Below are 27,756 nucleotides of genomic sequence, written 5' to 3'. Positions count from 1 at the left end.
AAGAATGGACAGTGTTGTGTAGAGGTAGGCAAGTAAATGAGCAATTTACAGCAAAGTGTGGAAGATGCTATTATAAAAATAGGCATAGGAAACCCTTGAAAGCATGGAAGATCATAGTCCTATTCTGAAAACCCTCCTCAATAGTACACTCTTTTCCTCAGTTCGTGATTTATATAGTGATGTCAGGGTTAAATTTGGAAAACACCGTAAAATGTAATAAAGGTCTATAAATAAAAATATCATGACATAGTATCAGTAGTTGGCTTTATCTTCTACCTCCTTGCCAGAAATCAGGCAGAGAACCAGGTAACTATTACAATGGCAATGTAGTCAGTCCTTAAAAACAGAACTTACTGTGGAAAATTTGAAACTTAATACAAGAGTAGAATAAAGAGTTACCTATTATCTACTTTTAAAAGTTAATCAATTCATGGCAGATCTCATTTCATATATATTCACATCCATTCCCCTCACCACTACCACCCTCCACCTCCCCCACCTGAATATTTTGAAGCTAATTCTGGAAAGTGTATTATTTCATTCATAAATAAGTAGGACACTTTTATGAAGAGGTTCACTTCTTCCTTAGTGCTGCTGAGTTTCTGAAACAGAATTGTCTTGCTTTAAGAAGAGGGGGGAAAGACTATTCTCATTCAAATCCCACTGATCTTCAAGTATATGAAATTCAAAATAAGCTTGGAGTTAAGTTCCTAACTTAAGGAACATAAGTACATTTCCACAGTACATAAACTAGGGAACAAATGCTAGTAGATTTCTTAATCTTATTTGTAATTTGAAATAGTATTTTGTCTATATCTTTAGAAAGTAAAATTGTGAAGCATCTTCCAAAGATCACATTATTTGTTTTTTTTTTGAATTTTATTTCATTTATTTTTTATACAGCAGGTTCTTATTAGTTACCTATTTTATACATATTAGTGTATATATGTCAATTCCAATCTCCCAATTCATCACACCACCAACACCCCCTGCCACTTTCCCCACTTGGTGTCCATACATTTGTTCTCTGCATCTGTGTCTCAATTTCTGCCCTGCAAACCGGTTCATCTGTACCATTTTTCTAGGTTCCACATATATGCATTAATATACAATATTTGTTTTTCTCTTTCTGACTTACTTCACTCTGTATGACAGTCTCTAGATCCATCCATGTCTCTACAAATGACCCAATTTCGTTCCTTTTTATGGCTGAGTAATATTCCATTGTATATATGTACCACATCTTTATCCATTCCTCTGTCATTGGGCATTTAGGTTGCTTCCATGACCTGGCTATTGTAAATAGTGCTGTAATGAACATTGGGGTGCATGTGTCTCTTTGAATTATGGTTTTCTCTGGATATATGCCCAGTAGTGGGATTGCTGGGTCGTATGGTAGTTCTATTTTCAGTTTTTTAAGGAACCTCCATACTGTTCTCCATAGTGGCTGTATCAATTTACATTCCCACCAACAGTGCAAGAGGGTTCCCTTTTCTCCACACCCTCTCCAGCATTTGTTGTTTGTAGATTTTCTGATGATGCCCATTCTAACTGGTGTAAGGTGATACCTCATTGTGGTTTTGATTTGCATTTCTCTAATAATTAGTGATGTTGAGCAGCTTTTCATGTGTTTGTTGGCAATCTGTATGTCTTCTTTGGAGAAATGTCTGTTTAGGTCTTCCACCCATTTTTGGATTGGGTTGTTTGTTTTTTTCATATTGAGCTGCATGAGCTGCTTGTAAATTTTGGAGATTAATCCTTTGTCAGTTGCTTCATTTGCAAATATTTTCTCCCATTCTGAGGGTTGTCTTTTCATCTTGTTTATGGTTTCCTTTGCTGTGCAAAAGCTTTTAAGGTTCATTAGGTCCCATTTGTTTATTTATTTATTTTATTTCCATTACTCTAGGAGGTGGGTCAAAAAGGATCTTGCTGTGATTTATGTCAGAGTGTTCAGCCTATGTTTTCCTCTGAGAGTTTGATAGTGTCTGGCCTTACATTTAGGTCTTTAATCCATTTTGAGTTTATTTTTGTGTATGCTGTTAGGGAGTATTCTAATTTCATTCTTTTACATGTAGCTGTCCAGTTTCCCCAGCACCACTTACTGAAGAGACTGTCTTTTCTCCATTGTATATCCTTGCCTCCTTTGTCATAGATTAGTTGACCATAGGTGCGTGGGTTTTTCTCTGGGCTTTCTATCCTGTTCCATTGATCTATATTTCTGTTTTTGTGCCAGTACCATATTGTCTTGATTACTGTAGCTTTGTAGTGTAGTCTGAAGTCAGAGAGTCTGATTCCTCCAGCTCCGTTTTTTTCCCTCAAGACTGCTTTGACTATCCGGGGTCTTTTGTGTCTCCATACAAATTTTAAGATTTTTTGTTCTAGTTCTGTGAAAAATGCCATTGGTAATTTGATAAGGATTGCACTGAATCTGTAGATTGCTTTGGGTAGTATAGTCATTTTCACAATATTGATTCTTCCAATCCAAGAACACAGTATATCTCTCCATCTGTTTGTGTCATCTTTAATTTCTTTCATCAGTGTCTTACAATTTTCTGCATACAGGTCTTTTGTCTCCCTAGGTAGGTTTATTCCTAGGTATTTTATTCTTTTTGTTGCAACAGAGATCACATTATTTCTGACCTTTAAAATTTTACCTTTATAAATTCTCCTTCATTTTCTTTTATAATTTTAGCTCCATTTTACAGCTGACTACATTACTGAATTACTGCATTATAGGGAGGAATAGGGAAACTTGTGTTTAAATTTAAGTTCTCTTACCTGATTTTAAATTGAGGTATAGCTTCTGATTTGTTCCTAAGCTTATGTTGTGAGAGCCAGGTATCTTTTATTGATTGGTATGTAAAGTCTAGTTTAATTATTGAACCATTCAGATTTCTAAGAATTTAAACTTTTAAGTTTTTATTATTTGTCCCTCTGAAAGATTAAAAGGAATCTTAGAACGTGGAAAAGAAGAGTTGGCTGAAGCTGAGATTATCAAAGATTCACCTGATTCCCCAGAACCTCCAAATAAAAAGCCTCTTGTTGAGATGGATGAAACTCCACCAGTAGAAAAATCAAAAGGTAAGGTAGAACTGCGGTAACTATGTTTGTAAAAAGTTTTCCAGTTTAGTTCTCTTGTACAGTGTCCTTTTATGTTGTGTGTGAGGAAGAGCTACTCACTGCTCCTGATGTTGTTTAGGAGACCCTTTGTTCACAGCCTTGGAAAATATAGGCAGTAAATACATTTGTCAGCTTTTTTTAAATTTATTTTTGGCTGCGTTGGGTCTTCGTTGCTGTGCATGGGCTTTCTCTAGTTGCGGTGAGCGGGGGCCACTCTTCGTTGCAGTGCGTAGGCTTCTCATTGCGGTGGCTTCTCTTGTTGCGGAGCATGGGCTCTAGGTGCGTGGGCCTCAGCAGTTGTGGCACGCAGGCTCAGCAGTTGTGGCTCCCGGTCTCTAGAGCGCAGGCTCAGTAGTTGTGGCACATGGGCTTAGTTGCTCCACGGCATGTGGGATCTTCCTGGACCAGGGCTCGAACCCGTGTCCCCTGCATTGGCAGGTGGATTCTTAACCACTGTGCCACCAGGGAAGTCCCATTTGTCAGCTTTAAAGGAAACATAGTGTCATAGCTTTATTAATGAAGCCTTTGGAAGATAAACACTTCTACTATAAAGTCTGTGGTTTAAGAAATTTTAATTACATAAACTTGAATCTGTGTGTGTTTCTAACACTATACTAAGTGCTAGGTTATGGAGGACAGACTCTTTTCTCTAAGCTGTTACTGAACTTAGGGAAGGATCTAATATCCCCATTTATTGATAAATTTAAATGTCTTGTGAATGGGTTTCAGTAAAGGTATTACAAACAATATTGTAATGCCTTTTATGTCTTAGTTATAGGCTGAAAAGCTGAATTTCCTCTTGAGGAATTCTAGCAGTCAAAGGTAGGATTTGGGTTTGGGAGTGCCTGAAATCACTGTAGGCCTTAGTTATCTTGAAGGTAAACTAAACTCAGTTCTTTCAGGGTAAATGGGAAATGGTATGACAAAGGACTGAGTTCTTACCACTGTGCCTTTACGTAAGACCTCAGAGCTGGTTACAATTATTGGCGGCTCATCCTTGGGAGAAGGTGGGATTGTTTGTTTTTTTATATACTACTGTTGTAGTATATATTGTAATACATGTTAATATTGTCCAGTTCACTGATTTCTTTGAAATTAGAGGTAAGGGCGATCTTATCATATTTGTCTTTCAGGCATTTGCCAGGGTACCTGGAAAATAATGGGATTTAAATAAATGTCTATTGGTAAATTATTCTATTACTCACATGCCACTGCTGATTACGATCAGGTTAGTTTAGGTTTAATCTAAGCAATGCTTCAACACTGTTTGGAAAATAGAACTCTAAAAATTATTATTTATAGTAGCAAAAAGTTGCAAGCAACTGAAACATGAATTAGCAAGAGAATGACTTAAATGATGGTGTGTCCGTAGGGTGGAATTTATAAAGCCTCAGAATAACTATTTTCACAAATACCCACTCTTTCCTCTCGCTAATGTATATCATTCAGATTTTAACTTAAATAAATACTTTTTCAGGAAAGACTTCCCTGAGGACCTCCTTTCACAATTAAGTCAGGTACTTCTTTGTTTCCATTGCATCCCATGATTAATACTATGGTAGCACTTAGAGTACTTCATTGACATTGCTGATTGATATGTTGCCTCTGCTATTCGGCTGAAACATTTCGAAGGCAGGGGCTTTTAAAAATTTACTGTTGTAAATTTTCACTACCACCCACTACAGTCCCTGGTTCATAGTAGAAGTTCAGTTATTATTTGTTAAATGAAAAAGTTAATGAATTAATTTATAATAAGTTAAATTTAAAATGCAGGTTACACAACCATATGTACCATGATGTCCACTTTGTTTTAAAAGAAGTTTTTATACACATATGCACTAGAGCATGTCACTTGGATGAAATATCAGCTATAATTCAATTAAATAGATCCCTGAAGCTTTTCACCCTGGAAACACTATATAGAGTGGCCCATATGAGAAGCAACTTGATTGCAAATCACTGCCTGCCCTTGTAACTTTCCAGTCAAGACTGGTACTTGCAACTTGTTTGTTTCTTCTTTCATTCTATTTTACAACCTAAGTCATATGTCTCTTCTGATCAGCAATTTGATATGGGTCTTTTATTGTACCTCAGTTTCATCTGCTTTGGAAAATAACTTCCTAGGACTCTCCAAAGTGAATTTTGTGCTTGCTGTGTAGTCTGCATGGAAGGTTGGGCTATTCCAAACATGCCCTATAGATTTGGTGAAAATCTGTTCACCTCTCTTTGTGTAATGCAATAATAGAAAAACCAAAATGTAATTTTATTGCTACAGATTGGCATTAAAAAAAATATGTATAGTTGTTAGAGCAGTAGTATTATGGTTGATTTCCCCTCTTTATATGTCTTGCTGTTTTCTACATTTTATCTAATGAATATGTATTAGTTTTATAATAAGAAAAAATGTTTCTAATTTTGTTACGTTATTATGGAAAATTTATATGCAGTAATATAAACTCTCTCTGGTGCACAGTCTGTGAGTTTAGACCATGTATACAGTTGTGTAACAGCCACTACCACAGTCGGATATAGAACAGTTCTGCTCGTCCTACACTGCCCTACCCCCAATCCCTCATAACCATTGATGTGTCTTTTTCCCCCTATGATTGTGCCTTTCTCAGACTGTCATATAAATAAAATCATAGAGTGTGCTGCCTTTTGAGGTTGGCTTATTTCATAGAACATAATGCATTTGTGATTCATCTGCGTTGTGTGTTTATCATTAGGTTTTTTTTTTTATTATTCCATTGTATATGACTGACTTTATTAGAAAGTGCCAACTCATTTTTCCAAGTGGCTGTACATGTGCATTCCCACCAGGAGTTAGTGAGAGTTCTGGTTGTTCTGCACCCTTGACAGCACTTGGTATTGTCACGATTTTTTTTCTCTTCTAATAAGTATGTAGTAGTATTTCCTTGTGGTTTTAATTTATATTTTCTCTCACGACTTTGATGGCGAGCATCATTTCATTTGCTTATTTGCCAGCTGTATGTCTTCTTTGATGAAGGTCCATTCAGATATTTTGCTCATTTTTAAATTGGTTGTTTGGGGGGTTTTTATTGTTGAATTTTGAGAATTTTTAATTTATTCTGGGTACAAATCTTATGTTGGATATGTGATTTGCAAATGTTTTCTCCAAGTCTGTGGATGTCCCTCTCCTGAGAGCGACTTTTGCAGAGCAGAAGTTTCTAATTTTGATGAAGTTCAATATATAAATTTTTTTCTTTCATGATATGCTTTTGGTGTTATATGTGAGAAATCTTTGCTAACCCAAAGTCACAAAGATTTATTTCTATGTTTTCTTTCAGGAGTGCTATAATTTTATTTATCTATCTATCTATTTATTTATTTATTTTTGAAGTATAGTTTATTTATATTTATTTATAGTTTATTTATATTTATTTATAGTTTATTTATATTTATTTATATTGAAGTATAGTTGATGTACAATATTATATGTTACAGATGTGCAGTTCACAATTTTTAAATGTTATGCTCCATTTATAGTTATTATAAAATATTAGCTGTATTCCCAGTGTTGTACAGTATATCCTTGTAGCTAATTTTATGCATAATAGTTTATACCTCTTAACCCCCTCCCCCCTTCCCTCCTCCCACTGGTAACCCTCCCCCCTTTCTTCTCCCCACTGGTAATTACTAGTTTGTTTTCTATATCTGTGAGTCTGCTTCTTTTTTGTTATATTCACTGGTTTGTTGTATTTTTGAGATTCCACATATAAGTGATATACAGTATTTGTCTTTCTGTCTGACTTCTTTCACTTAGCATAATACCCTCCAAGTCCACCTATGTTGTTGCAAATGGCAAAATTTCATTCCTTTTTGTGGCTGGGTAGTCTCCCATTGTATGTATGTCTATATATGTATACATACATATACGCACACACAGACACAGGCACACACACACACACCACATCTTCTTTATTCATCTGTTGATGGACACTTAGGTTGCTTCCATATTTTGACAATTGTAAATAATGTTGCTATGAACATTGGGGTGCATGTATCTTTTTTAATTAGTGGTTTTGTTTTTTTTTTGGATATATACCCAGGAGTGGAATTGCTGGGTCATATGGTAGTTCTATTTTTAGTTTTTTGAGAAACCTCCGTACTGTTTTCCACAGTGGATGCACCAATTTACATTCCCACCAACAGTGCACAAGGGTTCCCTTTTCTCCATATCCTTGCTAGCGTTTGTTATCTGTGTTCTTTTTGACAGTAGCCATTCTCACAGGTGTGAGGTGATATCTCACTGTGGTTTTGATTTTCATTTCCCTGATTATTACTGATTTGAGTATCTTTTCGTGTGCCTGTTGGCCATCTGCATTTCCTCTTTGGAAAAATGCCTATTCGGGTCTTTTGCCAATTTTTAAATTAAGTTGTTTGTTTGTTTGCTTGCTTGTTTTGATGTTGAGTTGTAAGAGCTGTTTATATATTTTGGATGTTAACCCCTTATCAGTCATATCATTTGCAAATATTTTATCCCATTTAGTAGGTTGTGATTTTGTTTTGTTGATGGTTTCCTTTGCTGTGCAAAAGCTTCTAAGTTTAATTAGGTTCCATTTGTTTATTTTTGCTTTAGGAAACAGATCAGAAAAAAATAATTGCTATGATTTATGTCAAAGAGTATTCTGCCTATGTTTTCCTCTAGGAGTTTTATGGTTAATGGTCTTACATTTAGGTCTTTAATCCATTTTGAGTTTATTTTTGTATATGGTGTTAGAGAATGTTTTCTGCCGTTTCTGTTGTGTAACTATAGCAGGCCTGAGACTATTATCATTAGAAAAGCCTGCTTTCAAGTTTGGCCCTTGGCTGACATCTGGGAATATGGCTTTTGAAACATTCCCCAAATGATGAAGTTATTTTGCCTTATATCTGAACTGAACACCTGCTTTCCTTCTGGGAGTCTGGAATTTTGGTAGTTGTAGTTAGGCAGGGAATGCCTACGTGATCAGCCCCCAGAAAAACCTGGAACTCCAGTCTGGAGTCTTAAATGTTCTTTTCTGGCAGAAATATTGTACATACATCGCTGCATTTTTGCTGCTGGAGGGAGTATGCACTCTTGTGTGAACCCTCATGGGAGGGAGAGAGCATGGAAAGCCTGCAAATTGATTTCTCTAGTCTTTGACTACTGTGTCTTTTCCCCACACTGGTTTGGCTATGTGTCCTTACTGTGCTGTTGTAATGATTCCTAGCTGTGACTGTAACTTTATGTTTAGTCATTTGAGTCCTTCCAGCAAATCACTGAACCTCTAGTAGGTGGTCTTGGGGACCCCTAAACACATACAAACTTTAGAATAAAGGGAAGATGGTATTGCTTAAATTATATAAAGTGAACAATAGACTAAGGGGTAAATTTGTTAAGTTTGTTAATTTTGAAGTAATGAATTATTCTACCTTTGTTCTCTTTCAAATATTACACCAGGGCCAGTGTCCTTATTATCCTTATGGAGTAATAGAATCAATACTGCCAATTCCAGAAAACATCAGGAGTTTGCTGGACGTTTGAACTCTGTTAATAACAGAGCTGAGTTATATCAACATCTTAAAGAGGAAAATGGGTTTGTATTCATTATTGTAGAAATTAGTTTTATTAATTGCCTTATAGTAAGTTTAAAAAAATAAACACTGCTTGTTTGTTGTGTTCAGCAATTTTTTTATTACTTATAATAACTTTTACTACTTATAATATTATGGACTCATACGTGTTACTTATGAAGAGAAAAAAAATTACCTTCTTTGATTCTTGGTACTTGTAAAAGACCTGATACTATTGATTGTAACCGTGAATGTTCATTAAACATCATAGAGGGAAAAATTGTAGAGAAAACGTAGTATGCAACATTGACTCTTGTATAAAATAACAGGGAGAAAATATTTTCCTAGTAAGTAATATGGTATTAGGAATATTGATTTTAATTGAATAAATCTAAAATCTAAAAATAATTGAAGATTTATTAGAATAAATCTAAAATAATTTAAATGGTTATTTTAACCTTTTTTGGAAGAAATTCTCTTAAAAGTGTATTGATAAAGGAATTTCTTTAGTGGAAAAGGAAATAAATCCTTATCAAAATGGAAGAGATTTTTTTCCTTAGTTTGCTTGGAGCAGTATAGTGAAAAACACCAGTGGCCTTTGAAATAAAACCTTGGGGAAGTCATGTAGTCTCTCTGGGCCTGCCTCAATTTTCACTCATTTGCAAAATGAGGAAGTTAAACTAACCAGGGGAACCCTAACTTTAGTCATTTTCTAAAGTGCTTACATGCTTCTGTTCTATGAATATGTTAAATTTTAATTTCATTTAAAAGTTAGATAAGGAGAAAAAATATTGGTAGTTAATGAATGTTTTATTTTACCAACTCATTTTTTTCCTCCTATTTTTCAGAATGGAGACAACAGAAAATGGAAAAGCCAGCCGGCAGTGAAGAGTGACTTGAGCAACTGAATTTAGTATATTGCATAAATATTTTGGATGGAATTTGATATAAGAACTTTTACAGCAAGATTGTATAGTTATGTTGCCTGGACTGGTTTTTACATTTTTAAAATATTTCAACTAACTTTATCTTTTTTGTATTAATTGTAAAATTGGCACATATGTCAGAAATATACATTTGTCCTCCCAAATTAAACAAATTTATTTTATGGTAAAGGGTGTTCCCTCTGGAAATGTTTTTAAAAAAATTCTTAGGCTTCTCTTTGCCAAATAAAACTCTTAAAATATCTGAAATGCAAAATATCAGAGTATTCCTTTAGGAAAAAGATAATATTCATATAATGGCTGACAATTTTGAGAAATTTTTAAGAAATTTTAACAGAATTTGGGTGAGATTTACGTGTAATATAAAATATTGCCTATGAACCTGCAGCATATGCAGTGCTTTTCCAAAAAATAATGTTTTTTGTTTGTTTATTTTGTATTTTAATTTAAGTTGTTTTGTGTGTGTGTTGCCTACTTAAAAGCAGAGTTTTCAGGTAGTTGGGGTAAATTTATGTTTACCCATATTGGATGATGTTATATATACTTTTTATGCTAAAAACTTATTGTTCATTAACTTTTCATGTTGAAAGAGAAGCATGAAGGAGATTGCTTCGCAGACTTGGAAGAAAGAAAAGTTACTGTGTTACTTGTTTTAATCCCAGAAAAGAATCTTGGTCTCATCTCTCAGAAATGTCATGGTTATATGGTGTATATTTGGTGAGTCTTCTTCCTGTGCTGCTTCTGGAAGCTCATAACATGTTGCAAGAAACATGTTATTTCAATGTTAAATACTAATTCTAGGCTTGTCATTTTTCCTTGAGTATCTATTAGAGAAGGGGAAAAGCTCTTTGTTTAAATATAGAGATTCAGTATTTTTTATTTAAAAAAAAATAACCGGTGGTTAAATAAGGGTTCAGCAGGCTTGTCAATCCAGTGAAATATACACTGTTCTCCTTTATCAACTCCTGTATCATTCTTAGCCCTTGCATCTGCCCTCTCCCCTAAGCTAGAGCCATTTTTATTCCTTACCACTGTGTTTAGATATACACCACTCAAAAGCATGACCAGGCCTAATTAGTGCCTAGACTTGCAAGATTTCAGGAGCTGTAACCCAGTACTGAATTACTGGATCATATTTACTTGTGGTTGAGTTCTGACCTTTTGTGTCTTATCCTTGATACCCATTCAGCTTGTACCAAGTTGGAGTCCCTGGTTTAGTTCTTGATTCAAAAATCTTTTCTTTATAACCCATTTCAAAGAGACCCTTTTTTTACTCTCAGTTTGTGCTTCCTCCTTTCCCGTGTGCTAAGGACATGCTACTTGTTGACAGTCTTATCTACATTTCAGTCTCCATTTTTAAGTATTATTTTTGCATATATACTGCTGTTACTGTGTTCTACCAACTGGTAGAATGTTTCTGTGACTGCATTTTGAACTACTGTACGAATAGCTTTCTATATTATTCCATATATTGTTGGTGGTTAAGATTGTCCAACAGACTCATTCTACCTGCTTAACTAGATGCCTTTTGAGCACTTAAAATTGAGCTCCTCCTCCACCTCCCACAGAGCATCAAGCTATATATTCTTGGTCTTATCTTGAGATACATATTACAGCCTTTTGGTGGAAGTGACTGTTTTAGGACAGAAATAGAAGAATGACTGGTAGTTGTTGGCTCTTCTAAAACAGGATCCATATTGAGGATTTACTAGTCAAGAGAAGTGGACAAAATTTAAATTAAAAAAAAATTATTACCCTTCCAGACTTAATGATTGTGGGAATGAAAGTTACCCTAGAGAGAACAAGTGCATTTTCAGTTATAAAATTCTGATATCAGTATCATGGTAGCAAAAGATGTCCTTCATTTTTGTCCCCTTGCTCCCCAACAACAACAAAAACTTGACATCCATCCATGGACAAAAGTGCCTTTGAGGGAGGTGTGGCATCCAACACCCAATGCCAAGTGACCTGGGAAGGGTGTCACCCACCTGTGTGTTTGATAAATAGGCAGACAAACCTTGGTCTCAGCTGTGGACCCTGCAGTGGCCCATGAAGAGACTCCATACCCTCTCAGCCACAGTCTGGGAACCCCTGGAAAACAATCTTAGGCACTCATCCATGGACATGAGAGCCTTGTGGAACTCCAAGTTTCTAGGTGAGAGGTTTCAGCACACCATTGGAGTAAAAAAAAATATGCTTCTGGAAGCACTGGAGTAGATAAGAGAAATAGCTTGACTTTACCCACATTACCCTTCCTCCAAGGTGATGACACAGCTTAGGGCCAAAAGAGATCTCAGCCCATGATTTCTCCTGTGGGGGAAAGTGAGAGTGTGTGAGTGAGCACCCAACCTCCCCAGCTGTGTGGAACGTTGCCAAGGGGGCTCATTTCTTTGTTGCCCCATCCAGAGTACTGAATTATGAGCTACAAGACAAGGGGGTTGGTGGGAGGGGGTGGGAAGATGCTGGGAGAGTGGCAGATAGGACTCTCAGAGGGCATTAAAGGGAAGCGGATCTTACTAACTGTGTTGTAGACTCTATCAAGAAGCCCATCCACCAGCTGCTGGGACCACCTCACCTTGGATCTGCCCAGCTAGCCCATGGACAACCCTCAGTGCTCTGCCTCACCCAGACACCCCTGCCACGCTGTGGCCAGCTCCCTTTGTGCACTGCTAACGGCAGCAGTGAGAGTGAGCTTTGACAGACAGCTAGTGAGCACATGCAGAAAGCTGGATTGAAATCTGCAGGCAAGGGCGAAACTACAAACTTGAGCTTTAGCCACCTTTGGGAAAACAAAGACGCTGTCAGCACTTGGCCTGCTGTATTGTAGAATCCAGAGAAGGCAGATAAGCTTAAGAATTTTGCCACAAGAGGGAGAAAGGAGCGTGGAGCAGGTGTATTCACAGAAGGTCTGAGATAGCCTCAGAACACCTAGCAGGGCTGACAGAAGGTATCTCTCTCCTACAGGCAGTTAGTAAAGACTAGAGGAGGTGACTGCTACTTCAAAAGCAAAAACAATACAAAACTTCAAGAAACATGAAAAATCAAGGTAACATGATACCACCAAAGGATCACAATCTTCCAGTGGCAACCCCAAAACATGAAGATCTGCAGTTTACTCAATAAAGAATTTAAAATAGCTGTTGACCAGGAAACACAATGAGCTACAAGAAAACAAAGACAATTCAACAAAATCGGGCAAAAATACATGAACAAAATGAGAAGTTTAATAAAAGGAAGTCATAAACCATACAAATTCCTGAGATAAAGAATACAATGAATGAAATGAAATAGAAAATGTACTAGAGAGCAGCAAAAACAGAATGGATCAATCAGAAGAAAGAATCTGTGAGACAGAAGACATAACTTTGAAATTATCCGGTCAGAGGAGTACAAAGAAAAAAGAACGAAAAGGAGTGAAACAAGCCTATGTGTTCTATGGGCTGCCCTCAAAAGAGCCAAGTTGTGAATTACTGGAGTTCCAGAAGAGGAAGAGAGCAGGAAGGGAGCAGAAAACTTATTTAAAGAAATAATGACAGAACTTCCCAAACCTGGGGGGAGATTCGGATATCCAAGTACATGTTCATATATCATCAAACAAAATTAACTTAAAAAGCTCCTTTCCAAAATACACTGTAATACAAGTGTCAAAAATCAAAGACAGAGACTCTTAAAAGCAGCAAGAGGGGGAAAAAAGCTAATAACTTACAAGGGAACCCCCAAAAGACTATCAGTGGATTTCTTAGCAGAGACCTTATAGGCCAAGAGAGAGTAGGATGATACATCCAAATTGCTGAAAGGAAAAAGCTGCCAAACAAGAATATTTTATATGGCAAAGCTGTTCTTCAGAAATGAAGGAGAGAGAAAGAACTTTCCCAGACAAACAAAAGCTGAGGGAATTATCACTGCTAGACCTGCCTTATGAGAAATGCTGAAAGAATTCTTCGAGTTGAAAGGACAGTAATTAGTAACATAGAAACATGAAAATGTAGTGGTAAAGGTAAGTGTATAGTCAAATTCAGAATAATACTATAATATTGTGGAGTATTAACCACTTAACTCTAGTATAAAGGTTAAAGGACAAGAGTATTAAAAATAACTATAGCTACAATAATTTGTTAATGAATATACAATATAAAAGAGGTAAACTGTGACATCAAAAGCTTGAAGGGGGGAGTAAAAGTGTAGAGTTTTTGTATGTGATTGAAGTTAGGTTATTATCAGTGTAAAATAGACTGATATATGTATAAGATAGTTTATGTAAGCCTCATGGTAACCACAAAGCAAAAATCTACAGTAGATTCACAAAACATAAGGAGCAGGGAATCAAAGCATACCACTTCAGAAAATCATCAGTTCACAAAGGAAGGTAGCAAGAGAAGAAAGGAATGCAAGAAATACAAAACAGCCAGGAAAAAAGATGACATTACTAAGTCCTTACCTATCAATAAGTACTCTAAATGTAAATAGATTGAATTCTCCAATTAAAAGACATAGTGGCTGGATGGATTAAAAAAAAACAAAACAAAAAACAAGATACAACTATATGCTGCCTACAGGAGGCTCACTTCAGCTTTAAGGACACACATTGGCTCAAAATGAAGAGAGGAAAAACATTCCATGCAAGTGGAAACCGAAAGAGAGCAAGGTAGCTATACTTATATCAGACAACATAGACTTAAAGCCAAAAATGATAACAAGAGGCAGAGAAGGTCGTTATATAATGGTAAAGGGGTCAATTCATCAGGAAGATATAAGAATCATATATATGCATCCATAATTGAGCACCTTAATATATTAAGAAAATGCTAACTGATCTGAAAGGATAAATATTATTGTATTGTAACAATACAATAATAGGGGACTTCAGTACCCTAATTTCAACAATGGATAAATAATCCAGATATAAAAAAAAAAAAATTGGACTGTAACCAACATTACTTAGACCAAATGAACCTAGCAGACATACAAAACATTCCATCCAACAGCAACAGAATACTCAATTCTTAAGCACACACAGAGTGTTCTCCAGGATAGTTCATATAGGTCACAAAACAAGCCTTAGCAAATTTAAGAAGGTTGAAATCATACCAAGTATCTTTTGTGCCCACAATGGTATGAAACTAGAAGTCAATAGCAAGAGGAAAACTTAAAAATTCACAAAAATGTGGAAATTAACACTCTCTTGAACAATCAATGGGTCAAAGAAGAAATCAAAAGAGAAATTTTAAAATATCTTGAAACAGAAATGGAAATACAGCATATCAAAACATATGGTATGCTGCAAAAGAGGGAAGTTTGTAGCAATAAACACCTACATTAGGGAAAAAAATAAAGATCTGAAGTAAACAACCTAACTTAACACCTCATGAAACCAGAAAAAGAAGAAACAAACTAAGCCCAAAGTTAGCAGAAGGAATGAAACAACAAAGATCAGAGCATAGGTAAACGAAATAGAGGCTGGAAAAACAATAGAAGAGATCAATAAAACTAAGAGCTGGATTTATTGAAAAGATAAAATTGACAAATCTTTAGCTATAATAAGGAAAAAAGACTCAAATAAAATTATAAATGAAAGAGGAGACATTATAATTGAGAATACAGAAATACAAAAGATGATGAGACTACTATGAACAATTATATGCCAACAAATTGTATAACCCAGAAAAAAATGAGTAAATTCCTAGAAATATACAACCTACCCAGACTGAATCATGAAGAAATAGAAGATTTGAGCAGACCAATCATGAGTAAGAAGATTGAATCAGTAATAAAAAAATTTCCCAAAAGGAAAAGCCCAGGACCAGATGGTTTCACTGGTGAATTCTACCAAACTTTTAAAGAAGTAATGCCAACACTTCTCAAACTCTTCCAAAAAACCGAAGAGGAAACACTTTCAAACGCATTCTATGAGGCCAGCATTACCCTGATACCAAATCCAGATAAGAATACTACAAGAAAATAAAACTAGATCTTATGGATAAAGATGCAAAATTTTCAACAAAATGTTAGTAAACCAAATTCAACAGCAAATTAAAAAGTGTACAGTGATTAAGGGGGACTTATCCCTGTGATGCAAGGATGGTTCAACATATGAAAATCAGTAAATGTGATGTGCCACATTAGTCGAATAGAAGATAAAAACCATATAATCACCTCAATAGATGCAACAAAAGCATTTGATAAAATACAACATTCTTTTGTGATAAAAACACTCAACTAATTGGGTATAGAGGTAACATCTCAACATAATAAAGGCCGTATATAAAATGCTCACAGTTCACAACATACTCATTGATGACAGGTTGAAAACTTTTCCTCTAAGATCAGGAACAAGACAAGGGTGCCCACTCTTACCACTCTTACTCAGCACAGTACTAGAAGTCCTAGTCAGAGTAATCAGGCAAGAAAAAGAAATAAAAGGCATGCAAATTGGAGCAAGAGGTATAACTGACTTTGTTTGCAGATTACATAATCTTACATATAGAAAAATCCTAAAGACGCCACAAGAAAAACTGACAGAACTAATCAAAAATTCAGTAAAGTTGTAGGATACAACATCAACATATAGAATTCAGTTGCATTTCTGTACACTAACAATGAAGTATCTGAAAAAGAAATAATGAAAATTCCATTTACCATAGCATCGAAAAAAGTAAAATATCAGTACTTAAGAGTAAATTTGACCAAGGAGGTGAAAGATCTACACACTAAAAACTATGACACTGATGAAAGAAATTGAAGAAGACACAAACAAATGGAAAGATACCCCATGTTCATGGATCAGAAGAATTGATATTGTTAAGATAGCCATACTACCAACAGCCATCTACAGATTCAACGCAATCCCTATCAAAATTCCAACGGCATTTTCACAGAAAAAAAAAAAAAAAGTCCTAAAATTTGTATGGAACCACAAAGCAATCCTGAGAAAGAAGAACAAAGGTGGAGTCATCACACTCCCTGATTTTAAACTAAATACAAAGCTACAGTAACCAAAACAGTATGGTGCTGGTATAAAAATAGACACATAGACAAATGGAACAGAATTGAGAGCCCAGAAATAGACCCTTGCATATATGGTCAACTGATATTTTAAAAGGGACCCAAGAATACTCAATGGGGAATGGATAGTCTCTTCAATAAATGGTATTGGGAAAACTGGATAACCACATGTGAAACTGGATCCCTATCTCATAAAAATTAACTTGAAATGGATTTAAAACTTAAACACAAGACCTGAAACCATAAAACTCCTAGAAGAAGATATAGGGGGAAAAGTTCCTAACAATGATTTTTTGGATATGACACCAAAAGCAAAAATTAATAAGTGAGACTACATCAAGCTAAAAAGCCTCTGCACAGCAAAAGAAACAATCAACAAAATGAAAAGGCAACCTTACCTTTGGAATGGGAGAAAATTTTGCAAATTATATATCTGATAAGGGGTTAATATCCAAAATATATAAAGAACTCATACAGCTCAGTAGCAGAAGAGGGACTGAATAGACATTTTTTTCCAAAGAAGATATACAAATGGCCAACAGGTTCATGAAAAGGTGCTCAACATCACTAACCATCAGGGAAATACAAATCAAAACCACAATGAGACATCAGTTCATATCTGTTAGGATGGCTATCATCAAAAAGATAACAAATGCTGATGAGGATGTGGAGAAAAGGGAACCCTTGTGCTCTGCTAGTGGGAATGTAAATTGGTACAGCCACTATGGAAAACATTATTGAGGTTCCTCAAAACATTAGAAATAGAACAACCTTATAATTCAGCAATCCCACTGCTGGGTATATATTCAAAGGAAAGGAAACAGGATATTGAAAATGTACCCAAACTCCCATGTTTATTGCAGTTTTATGCATAATTGCCAAGAAACAACCTAAGTTTCTTTCAACAAATGAATGGATAAAGAAATTGTATTATATATATATATTATATGTATATATAATATGTATACATATAATAGAATATTATTCAGCCATAAGAAAGAAGGAAATCCGCCATTTGCAATAACATGAATGGACCTTGAGGGTATTATGCTAAGTGAAATAAGTCAGACAGAGAAAGACAATTACTGTATGATATCACTTATATATGTAATCTACAAAATCAAACTCAGCAAGAGTGGAATGGTGGTTACCAGGAGCTTGGGGGTGGGGGAAACAGGGAGATATTGGTCATAGGATACAGAATCCAGTTATAAGACAAATGAGTTCTGGGGATCTAAGCACAGCATTGTGATTCTAGTTAATATTACTGTATTATATATTAGAAAGTTTCTAAGAGAGTAGATCTTAAATGTTCCCACCACAAAAAAGAAATGGTAATTACATGACGTGATGGAGGTGACAGCTAACCCTATGGTGGTAATCATTTTGCAATATATAAGTGCAGTATATCAAGTATACACCTTAAACTTACACTATGTTATATGTCAATTATATCTTAATAAAGCTGGGGGGAAAAGATTCTACTGACTAAAAGCTCTTTTATTTTTGTAATCATAGTATAAGGCAAAATTTTCACAATCCTCTGATAATTGCATGGCTTGTTTGACAAACTATTACAGTCATAAATACTGTAATATTTTACTCCAAAAATTCCAGTTTATATGGAGATTGTTCAAAATCACTGTGTGGATGTGTGCAAACCTCATTAATACATAGACTTATTAATATATGGATTGACACTGGTATATCATGTAAGTATTAAGAATAAGACTGAAAAATACACAGCTTAGTTTTAGAGGAAGGTCACCAAGTGTTTGCATTCTTGAATACTGCACTTGTTTTCCTGACTTTACAGTACTAAGGTGCCCTTAGTTGAGGGCAAAACAATCTACAGTACTTTGGCCAACTTGTTTTATGAGGCACTGTGTTATTTCTGGAATATTTCAATTAAAGTCACCAGTACAATTGCACAACGTGTAGAGAAAAAAAGTGTCCAGATGCTAACTTTGTTATTGAGGTGCTGCTAATATGAGCAAATCTAGAAATTTCCATATTATTGTAAAGATTTGAAGCACTAGACTTAACTTTGAGATCTCCAGGATCTGAATTTACACTTATTAGGTTTAATTTCATTGAGATCTATTTCCAAGATTAAAATGAGCATATTAGATTGAACCATACAAAACTGCCATTTTTATATTCAAAACGAAATTGAATATTGGCCATTTCATATGGTTCAATTTATAGATTTGTTTTTATATCCTGTCTAAATATTCAATAGAAACTAAATTTAGCAGGTTGTGTATATTGAAACAAGTTCCTCCTAGTGAAATGTGTAAACTTAATGTCTGATTAGGATTGTCTTATTTGTAACCTTTTAAATTAATTCCATCACTGCTCTGAATCAACTGAAAATGAAAAGCTTCAAAGGAGAAAACATTTTGAATTAAAATGCCCCTGTAATTTCTTTTTTAGTAAGGAATGGGGTAATAATCAACTATTTAGATTAGAATATTAAAAGAAGAGAGAAAATATTGTCCTATTTAAAAGTAGACATCACATTAAATTTATGTACATACCAAGTTCAAGGACAGTCCTTGGGAATATGTTTTAAGGGGTAGAAGAGAAGGAAAAGTAAAGGTCAGAGAGGTCAAAATAAAGAAGTGCCACAAAAGTTGCAGAGATGTTCAGAAGACTGAACACTTAAACAAGGCCAACCAAAAGATATGCCAACCAAGATGCTGGCAATTACTTCCAAAAAGCCATTTCCATGGAGCAGTGGGAGTAGAAACTAAATTGTAGTGATTAAAATGTTACTTGAATGAAGTTAGAAGTAGGGGATATGAGTCAGCTCTTTCAGAAGTGTAGTGACCAAAGCACCCTTGCCTGTTATGGTAGCTCAATAAAAGAATAGAATCAAGGGAAGGTTTGTTGTTATTTTTTGTCAGTCTTTTAAAAGATCAGTATGAGGTGCTTGTTTGTGAGTCAAAGGTAAGAATACAATGGAGAAGTCATTTTAACAATATTAATTCTTCCAATCCATGAGCACGGTATGTCTATTTGTGTCATCTTCAATTTCTTTCATCAGTGTCTTATAGTTTTCCGAGTACAGGTTTTTTACCTCCTTAGTTAGATTTATTGACAGGCTTTTTTTTTTTTTTTTTTTTAGGCCGCACCTCCTTGCGGCTTAAGGGATCTCAGTTCCCCCACCAGGGATTGAAGCTGGGCCACAGCAGTGAAATCACTGAATCCTAACCACCAGGGAACTCCCAATTCTCAGGTATTTTATTCTTTTGGTTGTTATTGTAAATGGGATTGTATTCTTAATTTCTCTTTCTGATAGTTTGTTGTTAGTGTACAGAAACACATCAGATTTCTTTATATTAATTTTGTATCCCGCATTCATTGATGAGTTCTAGTAGTTTTTTTGCTAGAGCCTTTAAAATTTTCTATGTATCGTATCATGTCAATGGCACAGAGTGACAGTTTTATGTCTTCCTTATATTTCTTTTAGTTGTCTGATTGCTATGGCTAGGACTTCTCTGTGAGAGTGGGCGTCCTTGTCTTGTTCCTGCTCTTAGAGGAGACGCTTTCAGCTTTCCACCATCGAGTGTGATGTTAACTGCGGGCTCGTCGTCTACGGCCTTTATTATGTTGAGGTAGGTTCCCTCTATGCCCACTTCCTGGAGAGTTTTTAATCATAAATGGGTGTTGAATTTTGTCAAAAGCTTTTTCTGCATCTATTGAGATGCTCGTATGGTTTTTATTCTTCAGTTTGTTAATGTGGTGTATCACATTGATTGATTTGTGGGTATTGAACCAGCCCTGCATCCCTGGGATAAACCCCAGTTGATCATGGAGTATGATCCTTTCAATATATTGCTGAATTCACTTTGCTAATATTTTGTTGAAGATTTCGGCATCTGTGTTTAACAGTGATAATGACCTATAATTTTCTTTTAGTGTGTGTGATATCTTTGTCTGGTTTTGGTATCAGGGTGATGCTGGCCTTGTCGACTGAGTTTGGAAGCATTCCTTTTTCTGCAATTTTCGGGAATAGTTTGAGAAGGATAGGTGTTAACTCTTCTCTAAATGTGTAGTAGAATTTGTGAAGCCATCTGGTCCAGGACTTTTGTTTGTTTGTTAGGAGTTTTTTTGTTTTTTGTTTTTTTTTTTTTTTTGGCTGTGTTGGGTCTTCATTTTCGTGAGAGGGCTTTCTCTAGTTGTGGCGAGCGGGGGCCACTCCTCATTGCGGTGCGCGGGCCTCTCACTGCCGCGGCCTCCTCTCCTGTTGCGGAGCGCAGGCTCAGTAGTTGTGGCTCATGGGCCCAGCCGCTCCGCGGCATGTGGGATCCTCCCAGACCAGGGCTCGAACCCGCGTCCCCCGCATCGGCAGGTAGACTCTCAACCACTGCGCCACCAGGGAAGCCCCTGTTAGGAGTTTTAAAATTACTGATTCAACCTCATTCCTGATTAGTGGTTCATTCATATTTTCTATTTCTTCCTGGTTCAGTACTGGGGGAAGAATTAGCATTGTAAAAATAACCATACTAACCAGGACAGTCTACAGATTCAACGCAATCCCTATCAAAATACCAATGGCATTCACAAAACTAGAACAAATAATTCTAAAATTAGTATGGAAACACAACAGATCCTGAATAGCCAAAACAATCTTAGGAAAAAGAAGAACAAAACAGATGTATCACATCCCTGACTTAAAACTATACTACAAAGCTACAGTCATCAAACAGCATGGTACTGGCACAAAAACAGACACATAGATCAATGGAACAGAATAAAGAGCCGAGAAATGAACTCACACTTATATGGGCAATTGACCTGTGACAAAGGGGGCAAGAGTATACAACGGTGAAAAGACAGCCACTTCCATAAATGGTTTTGGGAAAACTGGAAAGCTACATGCAAAAGAATCAAACTGGACTACTTTCTCACACCATATACAAAAATCAACTTAAAATGGATTAAAGACTCAAATGTAAGACCTGAAACCATAAAACTTTTAGAAGAAAATATTGGCAGTATTCTCTCTGACATCAGTCTTAGCAATATTTTTTGGATATGTCTCCTCAGGCTGGACAACAAAAGCAAAAATAAATAAATTAAACTACATCAAACTAAAAAGCTTTTGCACAGCAAAAGAAACTAACAACAAAATGAAAGGCCACCTACCGAATGAGAGAAGATATTTCTAAATGATATATCTGACAAGGGGTTAATATCCAAAATATACAAACAACTTATACAACTCAACATCCAAAAACCAAACAACCCAATTTTAAAAATGGGCAGATGACCTGAATAAACATTTCTGCAAAGCAGACATACAGATGGCTAACAGGCACATGAAAAGATGTTCAACATCACTAATCATCAGGGAAATGAAAACCAAAACCACAACGAGATATCATCTCAGACCTATCAGAATGGGTATTATCAAAAAATCAACAAATAACAAGTGTTGGCAAGGATGTGGAGAAAAGGGAACCCTTGTGCATTGTGGTGAGATTGTAAATTGGTGCAGACGCTGTGGAAAGCAGTATGGAGATTCCTCAAAAAACTAAATATAGAACTACCATATGATCCAGCACTTCCACTCCTGGGCATTTATCCAAAGAAAATGAAAACACTAATTAGAAAAGATATATGCACCCTATGTTCATTGCAGCATTGTTTTCAATAGCCAAGATATAAAAGCCACCTAGAGACCTGTAGTAGATGAATGGATAAAGAATATGTGGCATATATATATATATATATATATATATATACACACACACACACACACACACATATGCACACACACACACAATAGAATATTATTCACATAAGAAAGAATGAAATCTTGCCATTTGTGACAACAAGAATGGACCTCTAGGGTATTATGCTAGGTGAAATTAAGTCAGAGAAAGACAAATACTGTACAATCTCACTTATATGTGGAATCTAAAAACAAAACAAATGAGCAAACAAAATCAAATAGAAACAGAGTTATAGATTCAGAGAACAAACACGTGGTTGCCAGAAGGGAGGTGGGTAGGGGGAGGAGAGAAATAGGTAAGGGAGATTAAGAGGTACAAACTTTGAGTTACAAAACAAATGAGTGAAGGGTATGAAATGTACAGTGTGAGGAATATAGTCAATAACTACGTAATATCTTTGTATGGTGACAGATGACAAGTAGACTTCTCATGATCATTTTGAAATTTATAGAAATATTGAATCATTATGTTGTGCACCAGGAACTAACATAGAGTTGTAGGTCAATTATACTTCAAAAACAAACTGATAAACAAACTCATAGATTAGATTTGTGGCTACCAGAGGGGGGATAGATAAAGGCAGTCAAGAGGTACAAACTTCCAGTTGTAACATATAGAACTACTAGGGATGTAACGTACAACATGATAAAGATAATGAACATTGCTGTGTGTTATATTTGGAAGTTGCTAGGAGAGTAAACCCTAAGAGTTCTCATCACAACGACACATATTTGTTTCGATTTATTTAATGTATCTATATGAGATGATGGATGTTCTCTAAATCGTGGTAATCATTTAATGATGTATGTAAGTGAAATCATTGCTTATACAGCTTATAATCATTGCTTATAATCATTGCTTATATAGCTGTATGTCAACTATATCACAATAAAATTGGACAAAAATTTTAAAAATACAATGGAGAGGTAAACATTTAATCATTCTTTCCTATACACAGTCAAACCTTAACCTATTGCAGAATTTATTATGTATAGTTATATTATTTATGCCTTCATACTGAAGGTTGTAATGAGTATCTTGGGCTGGCAGTTTACAGCATTTTTTACATTTGGAAATGCTGTTGCCAGTGATGTAATTTCTTTCCATAATGGATGATTGATTACATGATTTGTTTATGGTAGTGGTGGTCTGGGTGACATAAATTTATAATCGACCATCAGGCTTCTAAGGAGAAATAAGTGATTAGAATTAATTGGTAGTATGTTAATACAGTTAACATGGAGGATGAATTATTTATTGCTTATCTTTTTACAGTTTGACTCAGCAATTGTTTATTTTACCTGCTTTCTAGATCAGTTATCCCTGTTTCTCATACAGTTGTTGATACATTTGGATTTCTGATAGCATTACTCACTTCTCCTCTGGCTAGTGAGATCCATTTCATTATGGAATGGGAGTTGACGTTTTGAAGGCTGGAAGATTGACTACTCTTGTGTCTGTGGCAGAGGTCACGTTTTCTCTGTAAGGTTGATGTTGAGAAGACAGTGGTGTCCCTCTCCATAATCCAGGTGAGGGTGGAACTTCACACTCCAGGATAGGGGGCTTTCTCGGCCTTAGCACATACATTTCTTGGTCTGAATTACTTATTAAGGTTCTCCCTTGAAACACCAGGGACTGAGGAATAAGAAAAGTCTTATAGTTCCTATAGAAATGGTAAGCTACACTTGCTGCTATTGCCACAATCAGTATACACATACTTACCAACAAAGCCAAAATAAGATTTCTAATCCAGTGGGTATTTTCTATGTTAGATGAGGCAAGAATGCTGTTTTCAATTAACGACCCATTATCTGGCTCCAGAATAAGGCAGATTCCACCATATGTGATGTTCTCAATTGTGCCAATTTTGTATTCTGGTGACATAGCATATGCAAAATTTGGATGGACATTCCCATCAGGCCTTCTTAGTTTAAACATCACTTCCTGAATTTTTCTGTTAGGACACCTTTTCAGAGAACTGCCGTTGACTTCACATAAGGTTCTGTTATACCAGGATATAATAGTAGACCCTGGTCTCAGGGTGGTTAATACAATTTGTTCAGGGCTACTGGAGTTTAGATAGTCAGTGAGTTTAGCAAAAAACAAACTAATTTTCTCTCTCTTCTTGATAAATGAGTAGAAACTGTTTTTAGTGCGCAGAGTGTAAGTGTGGCAGGGTGTACTTCTGGGCAGCTTCAGTTCAATGGTGAAAAGCATCTGAGCAGCCAGGCCCCCAGAATCTGTGGCACGAAGAATAAATTCCTGAGGGGAATACTGAAAATCCAGTTCTAGGGGATATCCATATAGTATTTGATGAGTCAAATTAAGTTGCAGCCAGCTTTCTGAGCCTGAAGGATATTCATTTACTGATTTTATTGCAAGTGTCAAATGAGTTGAGCTGCCATCTTCCTGATCATAAAATGTGTCAGGATGGATTGGGAAATGGAGTCTGTGCCCGACAGTTGCTGTTATCAGTTGAATTGGATTAACAACTGTTGGAGATGTGTTGGGTTGACCTAGAAGGGGCAAACAAACAAATTTCAACAAAAACCATTCCTATTTAGATGTTTAAGGTTGTCTTGGTGGTTGACTTATTTCCCCCCCATATTCATTTTTGGACCTGATTTGCATAGGAACGTGGGAAATCACAGACATCCTGTATTTGGGTACCACATAAGTAGCTCCAGGAAGGAGTGAAAGAGACTGACTTCTTTCATCTCTGTTTTTAGCCTTTGATTTGGGGACACTTCCTCCATCTACTCAAGGGTCAGGTTCATCCATCTTAAGCTCTGTCTGCACTTTCTCTTTTGGTTTTCTTTCTCTCACTTCCCTCTCCCTCTCCTCTGACCTTCTTTATCTTCTGTCTTATCATCAACTGGTAGAGTTTGCATTATAGCTTTGATGCTACTTCTACATATTCACAGAGTTTGTTAGTTTCCAAATTTCCTAATCCTCTCAGCCTTAAATTATAGTATGGAAAAAGATCTTGAGATTAGCTCATTAGTAGTATCAAGTAACTAAGTCTGGGTTAGAGGGCTTCAGAAAAACAATATTTTGGCAGTGGGCTCAAATTTCTAAACTGCTTCTGTGTGTGTGTGTTTGTGCGTGTGTGTGTGTGTGTGTGTCTGTATGTCTATGTTTAAAAGCTCAACAGGGACATTTTTTAAAGTTCAGGACATAACAGTTGTATAATTGAACAGAAACATAGTAATGAACTAGTGCTGTAATTTCAAAGAACACATTTAAATCCCAAAGCACCTAGAAAACAATTCAAACTCTGCACAGAAAAGGTTTGGCGTTGTCTGAGAGAGACGATGAGGTAGGTGACTATTGCAAAAATGGGAATATGCTGAAATATAACAAAGGCAGGTGGCTTTAGATATTGTGAGTCGCACTAAGTTGGAAAGAAGAGTGTCATACTAGGAAAAATCAATGAATCTAGAAGACAGAATGGGGCAATTACTTGATGAAGGAAAGACTATTTTGAAGTGAGATCTGAGCACTGTTGCATATTTCATGGGATTGACTAACGGTGTATGTTCTAACTACCAGGGAGATAAGTTTCAAACAGGCTCAAGTTCCATCAGCTTTCCCTCCTTGGTGATAGAATTGCTTACCTGGGGGTGACATGTCCTCGGGTTTCTGAGATTCAGGATGGAGAGCACATGTCTTCAGAATCTTTGTTGCGTGAAGCAGTTCATACTTAGTGAGAGACAAACTGGCTGTACCTTGTCTAAATGATGTCTCTGGAAACTCTGTAGTGAATCCATATAAAATGGTGAGCCTCAATTTAAATTAGATGTTTAATTGAAACGTAGGAAATCCCCCAGAATTAAAAATCATCCATGAAATTTTCCATGGAAGTTACCATACAAGTATGCTTCAATATGAAACAAGTTCTAAGAGAATCACTCTGATATGAGTTACCTAGCTCAGAAAAGAGAATATGGGCAGGCATGATAACAGGTTGCATTTAAAGAACATTCACCCGATGCCAGGCACGGCACTAAGTACATATTTCATTTTACCTTCATGACAAACATATTGGGATAATGATTATCCTCAATTTATAAATGATGAAAATAAAATAATAAAATTAAGTAGCTACTCAAGGTCACACAAATAGTATGTTATAGAGCTAGATTTTGAACGCTTGTCTGACTATAGATACTGAATTCTTAATCACAGTACTGCCTATGTTTAGAGTATATGGTGAGAGAGAAGATGGTCTTAATTTTACCAATAGAGATTGAATTTGCTAGCAAGCCTTTTTCTAATTATGATGAACCATAAGGTTGCAACAGATTATCAGTGTCTTTCTGAGATAATTAAGGAATAATAGTAACTAGACAGAGTATGGTCTAAGTGATGGCTTGAAGTTCCTTCCACATTTGTGAATCTTTGATAAATCTGAATTGTATTTAATGTGTAGAGGGCATTAAATGGGCTGCATTTTGTTGTTGACTTTTCTTACATAATATTTTCTTAAAATTTTTTCCTCCTGAAAATCACTATGCTCCTTGTAGAAATATTGGAAAACACAGAAAATATAGACAGAAGAAAATCAAGCACTCATAACGTCATCACAGTAAACATTAGGCACTGTATTTTAATCTTAACACTATTTTAATCTGAATATTTTAACCAACATTATTTGGTCACTACTTGTTAGTATAAAGATTCACTGAAAAATATAGCAAATAGAAAACTAAGCAACTACCACAATCTTACCTTGCATGTTGTTAACGTCAGAAATAGTCCCATATCTTGTCAATAAGTTTTGGGAGGTATGTGGGTGACTTACCACCATTCCAGTAGGATCCAGGTTAAACATTGTGTCGCCTGGTGAAGTTGGACTAGTTCTTGAGAATTTGCTAAAAGCGCAATGTTCTATGCCTGAATACCAGTCACTAAGAAAATGCATTATAGTCTTTGAGCCCATGCTTTCAGGTAACTCAAATGCATTTGCAAATTTGGGCAGCTCAGAAAGGGATGAATCCGATAAATCAGGTAAATGAGTAAATGATGAGGTCTCCTTAGAATAAGATTGAGTTTTCAAAATCACATCCGATGATGAGTCTTCCTCTGATTGGTTGCTGGAGAAATGAGCAGTTTCCCACAGCAAAAGAGTTGAGTCAAATGTACTATCCCATGCAAATTTTGTATTTACGCTCATGCCAAGAGGTGAAACTGTCTCTGTAGGAGTGGGGAATGAATGAATCTGCTGAGAAACTTCAGGAGTCTCAGACACATGACCATGCTCATGAAGATGCTTCTGCCTCAGCCAGCTTGACAGGGGCAACTGGCTGAACTCAAGGGGAAAATGCGAGACTGCCAATATCTCCCTCGCTGAGGCTGCAGGTTATCAGGAGACTGTTAGGTGACTATAC

General features: G+C 35.9%; 1 protein-coding gene and 1 long non-coding RNA gene across 3 annotated transcripts in view; one reads left to right on the top strand and one right to left on the bottom strand.

The window, feature by feature from the left end:
• Window positions 1–9,796, top strand: part of INTS13 (integrator complex subunit 13) — a 32,322-nt gene extending 22,526 nt beyond the window's left edge. The window contains exons 15-17 of one of the 2 annotated variants that reach the window (XM_068560384.1): window positions 2,942–3,081; window positions 8,564–8,699; window positions 9,525–9,796. In XM_068560384.1, the coding sequence (XP_068416485.1) occupies window positions 2,942–3,081; window positions 8,564–8,699; window positions 9,525–9,564 (316 nt within the window). In that variant the 3' untranslated portion in view covers window positions 9,565–9,796. The remainder of the gene's footprint in view (window positions 1–2,941; window positions 3,082–8,563; window positions 8,700–9,524) is intronic. The other variant, XM_068560385.1, reaches the window with a different exon arrangement.
• A 14,823-nt stretch (window positions 9,797–24,619) lies between these two features.
• Window positions 24,620–27,257, bottom strand: LOC137774652 (uncharacterized). Its single transcript, XR_011075914.1, has 3 exons — window positions 27,171–27,257; window positions 25,984–26,121; window positions 24,620–24,882 (listed from the first exon to the last, which is right to left on the bottom strand). It is a non-coding gene; the product is annotated as an uncharacterized lncRNA (long non-coding RNA).
• Window positions 27,258–27,756: the final 499 nt, after the last annotated feature.

Source organism: Eschrichtius robustus, chromosome 13 (assembly GCF_028021215.1).
Source record: "Eschrichtius robustus isolate mEscRob2 chromosome 13, mEscRob2.pri, whole genome shotgun sequence".
In the NCBI taxonomy this organism is placed as follows: domain Eukaryota; kingdom Metazoa; phylum Chordata; class Mammalia; order Artiodactyla; family Eschrichtiidae; genus Eschrichtius; species Eschrichtius robustus.
This window is presented reverse-complemented; position numbering and strand designations above follow the sequence as displayed.